Here is a 16,390-nt window from a genome sequence, read left to right as displayed (position 1 = left end):
TATTACTAATTACAATTAAGAAGTCCATCGATGTGTGCAATTATAACCTAAAACATAATAATCAAATATAATAACACACATTTTAATGCAACTTATTAAACAATTAACTTTAGCTTGTTTTTAAAAAATCCTGATTCCTGATCTACAACAACCTCACTGTTGATTTAACATACTGGAGGAAGGAGACTTAAATTCTGACAGTGAAAAAAGTCACTTTGGCGGTAGCGGTGTAAACATTTAGTATGTTTAAGCAACTTCAAAGATTGCAGAGTGGGCAGACAGTGTAGTAGAGAGGGGGGAGATAGAGAGAGAGAGTAACCGAAAAAAGTAGGGGAACGGGCCATTCAGAAGGTTGCAGGCTGCTTGCAATTACCACTTCCTTTCCTTAAAGACTTTCAGATGTGTTTCTGCCATGGCTTAGTCTGCAGAAGCATGGAGAGTGAGAGAGGAATAGAAAGATACACACTACTACAGCGCTAGGTAAATCTTACCTGAACTCTGTAGTGGTGTGAGCTGTTTTAAGCACGATTTTAAGACAAGAGGCCAGAAAACAAGGTTGAATTTTAACTCATTAGAAAGGTTAAAAACTGACAGGGATGAGTTACAGATAATCTAGCATTTAACAGTCCACCAACACAACCGGCCAATAATTATTTAGGTTCAGGCTACAACTGAATGAGCACTGAGGAATATATTAATATTCATTCATTCATTGTCTGTTTACCACTGCTTTATTCAACTTAGGGTCACAGTGGGTACAATTCACTGGGCAAAACACCCTGAGGGTACAAACACCCTGGACGGGTCGCCAGCCCATCACAGGTCAAATACACTCACACACACACACTCATACCTAGGGGCAATTTAGTGTTTCTAATGAATCTGACTGCATGTCTTTGGACTGTGGGAGGAAACCGGAGCTCCCAGCAGAAACCCAAGCGGACACATGCAAAACTTGCAAACTCCGCACTGATCTGATAGGATTCTGTAATGAGAAGTGCCATATCAATGAGGATGCATTATAGATATGGCTCTACCTAATTCACAGCCGTGAAAATCATGGCACGGACCCTGAAACGAGCCTTTTCCCATGTAACATGCAATTTGCTGTAAAATTCAAAATTTAATGTTTGTGTCTAGTGATTTAACATTTTTCATTCGCGTAGCGTTCAAGTGCCTCACGTTTACTGGTTAATTTGCATTATGAGGCGGTCCTAGCAATCCTACGACAATTCAGTTAGCAATCGGTTAGCCAAAATGTCCAAGATGTCGAAGTCTAAAGCAGCTAAAAACACTATTCAAGTAACTGAGGGTAGAAAACTCTCAAGCGATTCTGTGGATGCGGAGGGGGGGAGGGTGTGTGTGTGTGTGTGTCAAAACACAGAAGTATTTTGGTCTTTGAGACCGCTTTTAGGTTTACATTCAACAGTTAAGGTAGGCTGTGCTGTGTATTGTAGCTTCCATTTATTCTATCATTCAATTTATGAGTGTTATTTTATAACTGCTGTGAAATGTAGCACTTGAAAAACAAGGACAGTGAAATTAACATATTCCTATGAATTTAGTGGGACCCTAAATATAGAAGACGATGCAGTTGTGTTACGTCATCAGAAAATTGCACAAGTACTAAATCTAGCGGTGCCAACAGTTTCTAAGTTTATGTTAATAATGTTCATTTTTGCAATAAATGTTTGTTTGTTTATTGGTATTTTAACATCATGTTTTACACTTTGGTTACATTCATGACAGAAACAGTAGTCACTCATTACACAAGATTGGACAATTTAGTATCTCCAATTGACCTCACTTTCATGTCTTTGGACTGTGGGAGAAAACCAGAGCACCCGGTGGAAACCCACACGGACACGGGGAGAACATGCAAACTCCACACAGAAAGGACCCGGACCACCCCACTTCGGATCGAACCCAGGACCTTCTTGCTGTGAGGCGACAGTGCTACCCACTTAGCCACCGTGCCACTTCAATAATTGTAAAGGTTGTGTTGCTCTAATATACAAACTGCAGGATATTAAGCTTAATGTCCAATTTTTATCAAGTGTGCCAATGCTTCTATCACTTAGTGGTGCGGCAATAAAAAGATATGGAGGGAGTTTGTTTCATGTCAACCCTTCCCATCAGGTCTGGTTTTAACGGCTGAGAGAACAAGTGTTACCACCTTCTCTTGGGAATCTCTCTACTCTCTTTCACACAGTGTGGAAAGTAAAGCTGATAATGCACAGCTTGAAGGAAGAGGTGGAGAAGGGAAAAAAGGGAGTCAGTGACCTAATATGAGCCAAAGAAAGAACAAGGTGGTCAAAAAAAGAAAAAGGAATTGAAATGCATGTTGACAGGGGGTAGTCAGACTGAATGGTGCAATATTAAAAAAGTTGGACTAAGTGGAATGATAATCCTCTCACCCCTGGATTTCCTCTTGCCAATACAGCAATAAAGCCCCCACACAAAAACACAAGCTAGCCAATATACAGCCCCATGATGGGGCTCCTGCATTCCTGCAGCCAGTACCCGCCAACCACGGTGACCATCTCTCCCACGCCGGCGCAAGCACACACACACGGCCAAAAACGTATTATAGGAGGATGGAAAAAAAGTGACACAAACAACATTTCTTACAATGTTTATGTCTGAATGACACTAACTCCTGGCAACAGGGATGTCAGCAAAGGGGGTAGTTTGATTCTAAAAGTATATGAGTGGGCTTAAGGAGCAAATCCTATTGTGACAACCGGATCAAGACTGGATTTTCCCTTGGGCTGTCCTACTAGGCCACAGAAGTCCATGTTTACCAATAAAGGATTTCCTCAGACTACAGCCTGAAAAAAATCCTAAGCCCGTAAACATTACTAAATGTGTACTGTATTTTTTTTATGGGTCACCACAGTGATGCGGGGCTGCAGACCTGATAAAGCACAGTTTTTACTCAGGATGTCCCCCTATTTTCATAAGGGCTTAGGACCAGGACTTAAAGAACACTGACTAGACTGCTCGTAGCACCGCTGAGATTCGTGAATTACCGCTGCACCACTTGAGCGCCCATCATTCTTTGATTAATATGCTCTTAGTAATGATGGCTTATACAGTAAAATCTGTAAACTAGTTACAGCTAATTCGGTCCTATGATTCCTGACATATAGAGAATCTTGAAAAAACATGATTTAAGACATAGACATAGTAAGCTGCTATATGATATTTTAAATCTTTCCTCCGCCCTGCCCGAGAAGAGCCATCCTAACACATGCTCTCTTACACGTGTGTAGTAGCCAACCACTTCTTCAGACCTGCCCAAGACATGTTCACACAGCAATCAGTATCACATATGCAGTCATACACTGCACTCCATTTCCCCAGTCTACGTACAGGCAACTTCGACCAGACAGCAGAGGCCATAAATGCAGTGGCAATATGAAATCCCTTCGGCCGCCCACCCTCAGACAGCTAATTATGTCGGTGTTTGTTTGTTTGTTTGTTTGTTTGTTTATTAGGATTTTAACATCATGTTACACGCTTTGGTTACAAACGGTAGTTACTCGTTACACAAGATTCATCAGTTCACAAGGTTATATCAAAAACAGTCATGGACAATTTAGTATCTCCAATCCACCTCACTTGCATGTCTTTGGACTGTGGGAGGAAACCGAAGGTCACAGAGTATACCCACACGGACACGGGGAGAACATGCAAACTCCATACAGATAGGATCTGGTCCGCCCCACCTGGGGATCAAACCCAGAACCTTCTTGCTATGAGGCAACAGTGCTACCCACTTAGCCACCGTGCCGCCCCAATCGTGTCTGTGTAGGCGATCGACCAGCAGACAAGATCTCAGTGGTGGTAGGCTAGAACATTTTACTGCTGTGCCACCTAAGAGGTCTGTTGTGTACCATTACATTTTTCTATTTTTTTATAGTCGATTTTTCTCTAATTGCTCATAAACAAATATTAATCTAGGTAGATATTTAAATATCTAAAAATGTCACACACAGGAAAAAGGTTCTTACTTTTGGTTTAGAAGATGCACAATGTGTTATTATAACTTAAGTTAATAATAATGTAAGGATTTACAAAATCTCGGTGCACAAACAATGATGCATATGGCATAATAAAATTTGTTGTAACACACCTGTGTAAAGGCTAACAAACAAAATAAACCTGAAGCATTAACCACTAATACTGCTATTAAGTATCTATTAAATCTGTTCTCTTAAAAAGCAGACACACTCGTGTGAACAGAGCCCTGTTGTTAACAATGTCAGAAAGACAAATTACTATTTGTTATTAAAAAAACAAAAATGATAAAAATGCCATTACTCATGTTCGTTGATGTAGAGTTCTGATAGCTCATGCCATGCTTCCTGGTCTCCCACAAACCTGTGAGACAGAATGACAGTTAGGTCCTTGGCGAAACAAAGCCCGGGTTAAGAAAAGACTCAAGGGGGTCACAGCTCAATCACATGCAAAGCCCCTTTTAATTAAAAAGAGAAGGTAGGGGAGGGGACACAAATCCCCTTGTAAAACACTCACTGCTCTAGATACTCATTGAGCACTCGGATGGCATCGTTGCTCTTTCCCTGCGCTCGCAGAATGGAGATCTTGCGCTTCCTTGCAGCCTGTGGATTGACAACAATGAGGGATTAGAACTCTAAAGCTGTAAGTGTTCAGCAGAGAAAAGACACGGGAAAAAGGAAAAAGATCAGGATACTGAGTGACCTACTAGATTCAACACTTGCCCTATTCCTTACCCCACAGTTATAAATGGCATGCTGCTTATTGATTAATCATGTGTCCAAAGGGGATTTATTTACATGTTTTATGTGGACTGGACCACAGAGGGACACAGCAAAGTCTTAAAAAATGGGAAAAACCAATCATTTCATTTTCTTAAGTGTAGCTCTGCGACAGTTTCACTGATCCAGGTAGAACAACCCCAAAATCCAAACTTAAATGATACTTCTTGTTAAAAAAGGACTATTCCAACGAATGGGTGGAAGTAACTCAATTTGCGTGTAGTAACTCAAATTATCTCTGTTCAACACTGAATCTAGTTTGTTTGATTGTTTGTTAGGATTTAAACGTCATGTTTTACACTTTGGTTACATTCATGACAGGAACGGTAGTTACTCATTACACAAGATTCATCAGTTCACAAGGTTATATGAAACAGTCATGGACAATTTAGTGTCTCCAATTCACCTAATTTGCATGTCTTTGGACTGTGGGAGGAAACCGGAGCTAATGGAGGAAACCCACATGGACACGGAGAGAACATACAAACCCCACACAGAAAGGACCTGGACCGCCCCACCTGGGGATCGAACCCAGGATCTTCTTGCTGTGAGGCGACAGTGCTACCCACTTTGCCACGAATACATTTTGTTTAATTTTTACAAGGTTTCTAAGTGGGAGATGGTTGTATGTGAGTAACAAGACTAAAATGTAACAGGACTGAGTTTTAACATTACTAAATACATGAAATATGGCAGCATGGAGTTCATGCTAAAAGCATTAGAACACTGGGCATAACTGTCAATTTATCATATGTATGTATGTATATATTTATTTATTTATTTAAAATAAACAAATAAAACTAAGAAAAAATTAAGGTAACCGGAATGTACCTAAATTCCTGTTACCTAAATGTAGTCAGAGTTACAATTTTATCAAACATACTTCGCTCATGCAAGTTCATTTCCATATACATATATACACACAGACATTTATACATATAATGTCCTGGGGATGGAAATGGCACATAAACATATGCTAAATGGCGGCAATGTGTATTGTGTGTTTGTTTGCAAGTGCATTACATGTGCATGTCTGTACATATGAATGTGATGTCTTTGTATTCTGAAATACACCGAAAACGACTGTAGCATAGTAAGATGTGAGCAAATTGTACACATATATGACTTTGGAGTAAGACTGTTATGGACATATGTTCAATCCTCAGCACTGGTTACTGTCTGTGTGGGGTCTGGCATTTTCTTATTAATATGTGAGCAAGTGTGTAATGCTCTGTGGTGGATGGCACCCTGTCCAGGATGTATTCCCACCTTGCACTTTTTTAAAAGGTTTCACAGGGAAACAATGTTTCTACAGTATATATGTTTCACTGAGGGACATTGGAAGCCTAGTGGGTAGAGCTTTGGGCTGTCAATCCAAAGGTTGAGAGTTCGAATCTCAGCTCTGCCATGCAGCCGCTGTCAGGCCCTTAAGCAAGGCTGTTAACACACTCAGCTCCAAGGGTGCCGTACAATGGCTGACCCTGCGCTTTGACCCCAGCTTTCAAACCAGCTAAGATACGTGGAAAAAAATGTCATATAAATTACAAATAAAGGCATCCATTCATATCTACCCCAGAATAAGAAAACTAAATAGCATAGCACTTACTAAACATGATGTCAAAATGCCAGTGACATCGGCATCACACTAATTCAACATACACTACTACACGTAAAATGTAGTAGACTGGTAGGGGGCTGGCCAAGGAGGGCTGAGAACATCATGCGAGGTCGTCCGCTGTATCTTCCCACTGCAGTGGAATCCCAGAGAGCAGCATTGTGTTTGGACAAACCCACTTATAGCCCCACTTATATAACGCCTCTACCAGATAGCACAGAGTGCAAATATTGAGCGGCAATGAATCAGGTCATACAGACAAATCCAATCACGCTATTTTGAGTGCTTGGCCAGGGTGATAGCATCCCCTGTGGTTTGAACTCACTAGCTGGAGTTCAAGAGTCTAAGAGAGGCCTTATTGTCATTTCACCTATATACAAGTAGGACCAGGGTGCAACACAGAACGCAAGTGCAAACAACACAAGCACAGTGCAAATAAAAAAGTACAATAAATACAAGAGGCATTTCTAATCTAAAGAAACTGAGGGGACCCAATGACAAGAGTAGTGTTGGCCAGTACATGGATAGCTGGAGATCTTGGCAGTGGTGAGCTGGCACATTAGACCGCTGTTCCTCAAGGCAAATACACACAAATCACAGTGATTATGCTGCAAGACTAAACGCCAGTTAACATCAGATGAATCTTTCCCCACCCAAGACACATGGCATACATGGTTTTTACGCTTTTCCTCCGACATACACTGCATTTCACACACAACGGGTGCACTACTGCTGCTTTACATTTACATTTTCGGCATTTAGCAGACACCTTTATCCAAAGCAATTGAGGGTTAAGGGTCTTGCTCAAAGGCCCAACAGTGAAAACCTGGCAGCGGAGGGGTTTAAACCAGCGGCCTTCTGCTCCAGGGCTCTAGAGTGCGACCAATTTGGTCGCACATGCGACCTAATTTCTCAATGGTGCGACTAAAAAAAATCTCAGGTCGCACCGGTGCGACCAGGCTTCCGAGGGAAAAAAAAAAACAACAGACACACATTAGGCCAATATCATGGTCTAAACCAATCAGAGATAGTGAAGGGCGGGACAATATTGTAGCGGTGATATGTGAGCGACATTCAGCTCAGCCAATCAGAATGCAGCACCCAGTTTATACATGTGCGTTCGGATGTTCTGCAGTTAGTTTAGTTTTGTATATGAGACTCGCTGGATGTCCCCAGAATAGAAGTTCGGGTTCTGGAGCTAGGCAGTCTAAAGTGTTGTAATGCTCACCGAAGCCTTAATTCCCACACCTCCACCACCGCACAGCAAAAGACCCGTTACATCCCCACCGGACAGCGGCTAGGTGAGACGACCCTCTAGTAGCAAGGGGCTAATGCTAGCGGTAAAGTGCGATGATAGCGAAAGTAAAAACACGACAATATTTTCGTTAATAAAATATAAAAATAACTAAAAGACCAAAATATATTACAATACATGTAGTCAAAATACACAGTGAGTGCACCGCAAGCGATTTTGGGAATCTGTGTAAAAGATTCAGTAAAGCAGATAATATAATGCACTGCATTTAAGATTACACTAACACTCTAGAGCCCCACACACACACACACACACACACACACATATATATATATATATATATATACATATAATTTTAAATATACACACACATATAAATAGATATACACACATACATACACATTTACTCTTATTATTTTTATAATTTTTATAAAAAAGAATTGCTATAATTAGACTATAATACTATAATTAACTGTAAAGAGCATGGAAAGAGCATGGGAAGACCATGGCCGGCAATAGTGTATTTGTGACTGGTTCTAATACATTTTGAATTGAAAGGCTGAAAAAGCACAATGCATCTATAAAACACATTACATGCCGCGATAAATGCACTGCCCAAGTGTCCCCTCTCCCCACTGCCCTTCATTGTCAGGCAGTAGCAAACAGATCATCAGATGAGGCCATGTTGACCAGATTGTTAGTTATTTACAAGTCAATATTGCCTGTATGGACAGTGAGTAAAAAATAAAAAAATAAAAGTGAACCTGTAAAACTGCGGTGTTAAATGCGATGCAGTCGAACATTTGGGTGCACCTAACTTTTGTGCTGGTGCACCTAACAAAAAAAGTTAGGCGCACCAGTGCAACCAGTGCAAAAAGTTAGTCTAGAGCCCTGTGCTCACTAGTCCAGTAACTTAACCACTAGGCTACAACTGTCCACAACAGTTACACATTACACAGTATTTTATTATACTCGCACACATAACTGAAATGCAAATGAATGCAATGCAAATATATACTGATCAGCCATAACCTTAAAACCACCCCCTTGTTACCATACCACTTACCATATAGAAAGACTTTGTAGTTCTACAATTACTGACTGTAGTCTGTTTCTCTACATACAGTTTTAGCCTGCTTTTACTTTGTTCTTCAATGGTCAGGACCCCCCCAGGACCACCACAGAGCAGGTATTATTTTGGTGGATGATCATTCTCAGCACTGCGGTGACACTGACATGGTGGTGGTGTGTTAGTGTGTGTTGTGCTGGTACGAGTGGATCAGACACAGCAGCGCTGCTGGAGTTTTTAAATACCGTGTCCACTCACTGTCCACTCACTAGGCACTCCTACCTAGTTGGTCCACCTTGTAGATGTAAAGTCAGCTGCTGTTTAAGTTGGTCATCTTCTAGACCTTCATCAGTGGTCACAGGATGCTGCCCACGGGGCGCTGTTGGCTGGATGTTTTTGGTTGGTGGACTATTCTCAGTCCAGCAGTGACAGTGAGGTGTTTAAAAACTCCATCAGCATTGCTGTGTCTGATTGGAGAGTCCTGACCATTGAAGAACAGCATGGAGGGGGGCTAACAAAGCATGCAGAGAAACAGATGGACTACAGTCAGTAATTCTAGAACTACAAGTGCTTCTATATGGTAAGTGGATCTGATCAAATGGACAGTGTATGTAGAAACAAGGAGGTGGTTTTAATGTTATGGCTGATCAGTGTAAATTCAGCATTTATATTATTAAATAATAATAATAATAATAGCATATCTGTATGTATCTAAATATACCAAGTCCAACTTTATTAAGATGTGCCTGATAAATCCACAAATGCTTGTAAAATTTGATTTCTACTTTAATAGCTTGCTACTAAAGAGCAGACTGGGGGTTCGGTACATTTAGCCAGACCAGATAAGTAGTGACTCATCCAGTTTAAGTGGACAAATTAAGTCTATTAATCCAAATCCCAGGCCGATTGCATCCATGAGCTCAGCCCAAAATAACGTTCACTTACTGTTTTTATGTTTTATGCAGAAGCAACCTTCTGGCAGATTAGACTCTCATCAATCTGAATTATAAAGTATTAAGCCTGCTCCGATGTCTTTTCCAGGAGCCAGGTTTCGTTTCTATTTTTTTTAAGTTTTTAAAAACTTACAAGTGCAGCTTTAACCATAGAAGTGTGCAGTCCATCCACAGGGATTATTTATGGACTGGCATTTGATAGAGTGGCTCTTCCTTACTCCCACGCTGCAGACCGAACCAGCCGTGAGTCACATCTGAGGAGTCATAAATCTGAAACTGTTCCACTGCCACTCCAAATCCACTTAGCCATCACAGAGGTAGGAACAGGCACCAGCTCTGCTGTGTGCTGACGTACACACAGATACATACTTCAAAAGAGCTTTGAAAAGGAGCATGAAATCTGAAACCTAATTAGGCACTTAGTCAGGCAGCGTGAGATTAATTATGTGAAATACTGACATGTTAGTACAACTGAATCGGGGAGTTCCTGGTGAGCTTGGCAATGCATTGAGCATCTTAATAAACTGTAAACAATTTTACAAAGCGCAACGTGAGCCACTGTGCAATTAACCCTCCTTCAAGAGAATCAGAGGGGCTCATTAGAACACAAAAAAACATGTTAACCCATAAATCACTCTCCCAGAAGTAACAATCCAGAGTATTCTGACCCTGTCATTGTCTGAACTATTTATTTACTCACTTAGCCCTTGGAGGCATTCAATATCAGGAGTAAAGCATTCACAGCCACCCTCATGTTTCCACAGGGATTTACATTACATTACATTTTCAGCATTTAGCAGACGCCTTTATCCAAAACGACTTACAGTACTGTGACAGTATGCTGTCTAAGCAATTAAAAGGTTAAGGGCCTTGCTCAAGGGCCCAACAGTGGCAACCTGGCAGTGATGGGGTTGAACCAGCAACTTTTGTGTGCAGTACAATGAAATAATTGTTCCACGTATCCCAACTGGGGTCGGAGCGCAGGGTCAGCCATTGTACGGCGCCTCTGGAGCAGACAGGATTAAGGACTTTGGTCAAGGGCCCAACAGTGGCAGCATGGCAGAGCTGAAATTCGACCTCTCAACCTTTTGATCGGTCACCCAGAGCTCTTCCAACTAGGCTACCACTCGCTACCTATTTAAACTATAAAGTAAGAAAGGGAACAAGTTTATTTATTTATTTTGATGTTTTATACCATGCTTACAAAGTAGGGTATATTCACGGCAGTCAGGGTAGGTCATTCTCATATTTCAGTTTACAGTCCTTGTCAAGTGTTGTTCTTATATGTTGTTCTTTAGATGTGCTCTTTTAGACCATTTCATTTTGGCTTGATTAAAGATTTTTCTCATAGTCTTAGATATTGCTTTGGATTGTTGTTGCTGTAAGTATTTAGGACATTCAGTTAGTATATGTTTGATATGGTATATGGCAGGTATCACAAAGTGGAGGATTTTACACATTCATGACAGAAACGGTAGTTACTGGTTACACAAGATTCATCAATTCAAGTCTTTAATGTTAAACACAGTCATGGACAATTTTGTATCTCCAATTAACCTCACTTGCACGTCTTTGGACTGTGGAAGGAAGTCGGAGCTCCTGGAGGAAACCCACACAGACACAAAGAGAACATGCAAACTCCACAGAGAAAAGAGGCAGACCGCTAAACCTGGGAATCGAACCCTGGACCATCTTGCTGTGAGGTGACAGTGCTACCCACCGAGCCACCGTGCCATCCAAGGGAGCAAGTAATAAAAATATTAAAACCAATAAACGGAATATTAGTGCCCATTGGCTGGCAGTGGTTTATGTCATTTATTTAGCGACGACGAATTCATGTTAAATCAGACATAACTGTCAGTTTATTACACATGATGGGGCAGGGTATGTTACAGCACTGAGTTCAGTGAATCCAAAGAAACCAGACCTGCCATGACCCTGACCACAATGAAGAGATTGTAAAAAAATGGAAAAATAGTAGCACATTATAAACCACCAAGAGCACATTTAGGACCCAGTCGCAGAATTAAATGCAACCGGATAAACATAGCCAAGGGCTTATTCAAAAATGGTTTAAGCACCTGTGCCCAAGTCTTATGTACTTTAAACGGACAGCACAGTGGTTTGGTGGGTAGCACTGTCGCCTCACAGCTAGAATGTCCTGGGTTTGATTCCTAGCTAGAGAGATCCAGATCCTTTCTGTGTGGAGTTTGCATGTTCTCACCGTGTCTGTGTGGGTTTCCTCCGAAAGCTCCGGTTTCCTCCCACAGTCGAAAGACATGCAAGTGAGGTAAAGTGGAGATACAAAATTGTCCATGACTGTGTTTGACATTAAACTTGAACTCATGAATCTTCAGGAATCTTCAGTAATCTTCAGAACCACTGATTATCTGTTCTGTCATGAATGTAACCAAAGTGTGTAAAACATGACGTTAAAATCCTAATAAATAATAATAATAATAATTAATAACTAATAAATAAATAAAACTAGTCCAAAATCTATTTAATATGGATTAAACATGAACCTGGTCATTTTATAACTTCTTTTTTCATTTCATGTCATTCAGGCTGTCTAGAATGAATCTTCTGAACAGAACCATACACTGTCTTTCAGTGAGTATAACAGTATTAATGAGTAAAAAGGACTCTGTGCTGAATTTGGCATTTAGATCACATAAATCCAGATTGCGGTTTTGTAATTCGATCAAATATTTAGACTGCTAATTTATCAAAACAGTTATTAATGCTCTATTAGTCAAAGCCAAAAATGAAAAAGCCAAGCTGTTAAAAAGTGCAAAGATGAAAGATTAATTTGAAAACAAAATCTTCAGAACCAGTCTTTGTGACATACATCAAGTTTAGTGCTTTTTAATAGCTATGTGGGTGAGAAGCATCCACACATGATTGGACAAGCATCTAGTCTGAGTAAAGGAAAAAAGGACTTTTGGTTGTAGAAAAAATACATGCTATGACTCTTTGGTTCAATTATAGCGAGAGGAAGAGAACTGGAATGAGACCTGGAATTCAATAAACATCTGTTATACGGTCTTCAAATAAACAGTTAATTTTATTACACTTGACCGTAAAGGAACACTTTATAATACAGACTGAGTAAGCTGAATAGGAACTTACTTCAAAGACTAGAAGCAAGTGGAAAAAGGAACCAAATGGAAACAGTAAAAGAAGAACGTCTTGATATAACTGATGTAGGTGTTGGAACAATAAACTGGTAACAGGGTAAGAGTTCTAACATTTTTGGACACTGCCATGGCACAGAAGCCTTGAAGACTTTTTGTTGATTCAACAATTTTGGTTAATGGGTACCACATCTATTCTGCAACCTATAATTACAACAGTTCAGTTTCCAATCTCAGCTCCGAGTGTTGCCTCACAAGTCCATATGGTCATTGCCAATTTTCCACCATTTTCTTGGCTCGTATCCTCCCTCCTCCCATTTCATGATGAGATAATGTTGTCTAGATAAGCCTGACCCAGCAAACAAAGCAAGATAGATCACATGATGTCATCCATTCCCATACCATAAACTCTGATGTCACATCTGTTAGTCAGTCAGGGTTTTGGATTGTGGAGGGAAAAACTTCACAGGTTCATTTTGTTCCACTCCCACCAACAGGTTAGAGGGAGCAAGTAATGTAATCTAATGTGAGGTCAAGAGTGTTTGGCCATCAGGAAACAGACTGATCCTACAGAGAAATCTGGGCTGGACCTCTGAATGTCAGGAAAGTTCACACGTACCTGCCTAATAACACAATGTAGGTGGGTGATTCTTACCATGCCAACGATATATGTCAAGAGAAAAAAAAAATTGACACTGATAATCATATTGGGGGAAAACAAACTGGGGGGAAACCTTGGATGGAAGGATTAAAACTACACAATAATTTGTTAATCTTAAAATCTAAAAAGTGCTACCCATTGAGCCACTGGGCTGCCCTCATTACTATGTAAAGAGGGGGATTCATCTCAGTCTTTGCATTAACATTAGACTGATTTTCAATCCACTAAGGAGTTAAAGCACTTTACATTATTGGGTGCAATTAAAAGAAATGGGTTTGGATAAAGTACCAACAAGACTTTCAGGCAATGCAAGTTTTACCTTTAAAGGAAAATTGGTCTAATGTACAAGGAATCTTATACTACTCTGCATTTGCATGTTCCAGATACAACAGTAATAATATAAAATCCAAGTGCTTCACATTTTAAACAGCTTCAGTTACATAAAATCTGTCCATATTATACCATATAGGGTGGAACAGTGGCTCAATGGGTATCACTGTCGCCTCACAGCAAGAAGGCCCTGGGTTCGATCCCCAGGTGGAGCGGTCATGGTCCTTTCTGTGTGGAGTTTGCATGTTCTCCGTGTCTGTGTGGGTTTCCTTCGGGTGCTCTGGTTTCCTCCCACAGTCCAAAGACATGCAAGTGAGGTGAATTGGAGATACAAAATTGTCCATGACTGTTTGATATTAAACTTGTGAACTAGTAAATCTTGTGTAATGAGTAACTACCTGTTCTGTCATGAATGTAACCAAAGTGTGTAAAACATGACGTTAAAATCCAAATAAATAAATTAATTTATCATATGTACATATACAGGTGTACAGTACAATGAAGTTCGTTTTCCGCATATCCCAGCTTGTTTGAAAGCTGGGGTCAGAGCACAGGGTCAGCCATTGTATGGCTAGACAGGGTTAAAAGTCTTGCTCAAGGACCCAACCGTGGCTGCATAGGTAAAATGGATATACAGTAGCATGGGTTCAAAAGCCTGGTTTTGATTCTCACTTATAGTCACTGTCTATAATAAGTTTAGCATTTTCTCCCAGTGCCTTTATGGGGTTTTTTCTTACCCCCCAAAAGCATTGCAGAAGGTGAGCTGGCTACCAAAAAATTCCCATGTCTGAAAGTTTGTTTGTTTGTTTATTAGGATTTCAACATCATGTTTCACACCTTGGTTACATTCATGACAGAAACGGTAGTTACCCATTACACAAGGCTCATCAGTTCACAAGGTTATATCGAACACAGTCTTGGACAATTTAGTGTCTCCAATTCACCTCACTTGCATGTCTTTGGACTATGGGAGGAAACCGGAGCACCCTGTGTGCCTACACAGACACAAGAGGAACATGCAAACTCCACACAGAACGGACTCAAACTGCCCCACCTGGGGATCGAACCCAGGACCTTCTTGCTATGAGGCGACAGTGCTACCCACTTAGCCACCGTGCCGCCCATGTCTGAAAGTAAGCTTGCAAATGTATGATGACCTACAATTAACTGCTGCCATTTTCAAGGTGGATTCCTGCCTTGTGCTCAATGCTGTTTAAAATGACTGATTAATGAATGAAAAAATATGATGGGCTCACGAAAAAATGCAACATCTTTGGAGACGTGTTTTCTAAATATTATTATGGAACGTTGTACTGTATGCTCTTTCCACTTATGTTTAACTTGGATGTCTGTGAATAGGGAAACAGATTTCCTCAAATAAGGTATTGTGTTTATCCCTTCAAAAATGTTAGCGTAGGGACAAAGAGATACACATGTGCCAGATTTTAAATAATAATTTAAGTACACTGTTATGACGCTTTCCATTTTGCACAAGTAATGTCAACCTCCCGTTCTTTCAATGTGCTAGCCGTTTAATCATGGGAATGGGGATGGTGTCTCGGTTGAAAGGCCTGAAAAACAAACAGAGAGGCTGGAGAAAGAGTGATGGGGTCTCGTTGGGCCAAAAGAAACAGATAGTAAAATAAATACCAACGGTAATGATATAATGTATGCGAGAGGAGCTCGAGGACAGGCAGTGAATCTTTTCTAGCAGGATGGGGATGACGATAGTTCAGGGGTGCAAAAGTAGAGCGGGCAGAAAGAGAAGGAGAATAAGAGAGACGTGACTGCATCGATGCACATGAGGGTTTATTGACTTTGTCAGCAAAGCCTCTACGGGTTTAAAACGGTCTGAATACTGGGTGTGGAATCCAAAGTCCAAAAGAACAAAATGCTTCATTTTGCACACTTAGCCGGCCCACAGAAAATGTTTAATATGTCTAAGCAAGTCCGTGTGCCAGAATTGTGTTACGCGTCAACAGTAGAAAGCCAAAACAAATATGGTCATAGTTTCTTTTGAAAACTCTTTCAAATATTTATTTTCTTATATGGCTCAGTGTCCTTATGGAATCAATTAAAATCAGGTACGTGTTTTTGGGTAATGGCAGCTTAGGGAAGCGGTGACAGACTGGCAAAACACTTTGCAGATTGGGTTGCTATAAATGATTCAACTAAAACTCACTGTAAATCAAAAACATAAAAGATTGTTTGACACCAGGCATCCATCCAGCAATAAGCTTTACACTGTTAACTGACGTGTGTTGATTATAAGGAATAGTATAAGGACTGACCTTAATGCCTAAAGTTATGTAAATGTAACATGAGCTTGAATAAAGGAAAAGTTTTTTGCTGATGTGCCCCTATTATGTCTGTACAACCACAAATCAGAAAAAGGGGGGCAATTTAGGGCTAGTAATGAGGTGAAAAAACTAAATAATGATGTGATACCAAACAGGTGATGTCAACAGGTGACTGTAATCATGGTTTGGTACAAAAGCAGCATTCAAGAAAGGCTGAGTCCTTGATGAGCAAAGATTATCAGAGGATCTCCAATTTGTCAACAAATGT

The 16,390-nt window shown here is 40.5% G+C and overlaps 1 protein-coding gene across 1 annotated transcript in view; it reads right to left on the bottom strand.

Moving 5' to 3' along the window:
• Positions 1–16,390, bottom strand: part of emc2 (ER membrane protein complex subunit 2) — a 54,360-nt gene that overhangs the window by 20,703 nt on the left and 17,267 nt on the right. The window contains exons 6-7 of the mRNA XM_062992117.1: positions 4,540–4,625; positions 4,327–4,386 (exon numbers count right to left, since the gene is read on the bottom strand). Of these exons, the coding sequence (XP_062848187.1) occupies positions 4,327–4,386; positions 4,540–4,625 (146 nt within the window). The remainder of the gene's footprint in view (positions 1–4,326; positions 4,387–4,539; positions 4,626–16,390) is intronic.

This window comes from Trichomycterus rosablanca, chromosome 3, assembly GCF_030014385.1.
Source record: "Trichomycterus rosablanca isolate fTriRos1 chromosome 3, fTriRos1.hap1, whole genome shotgun sequence".
Taxonomy (NCBI): Eukaryota; Metazoa; Chordata; class Actinopteri; order Siluriformes; family Trichomycteridae; genus Trichomycterus; species Trichomycterus rosablanca.
This window is presented reverse-complemented; position numbering and strand designations above follow the sequence as displayed.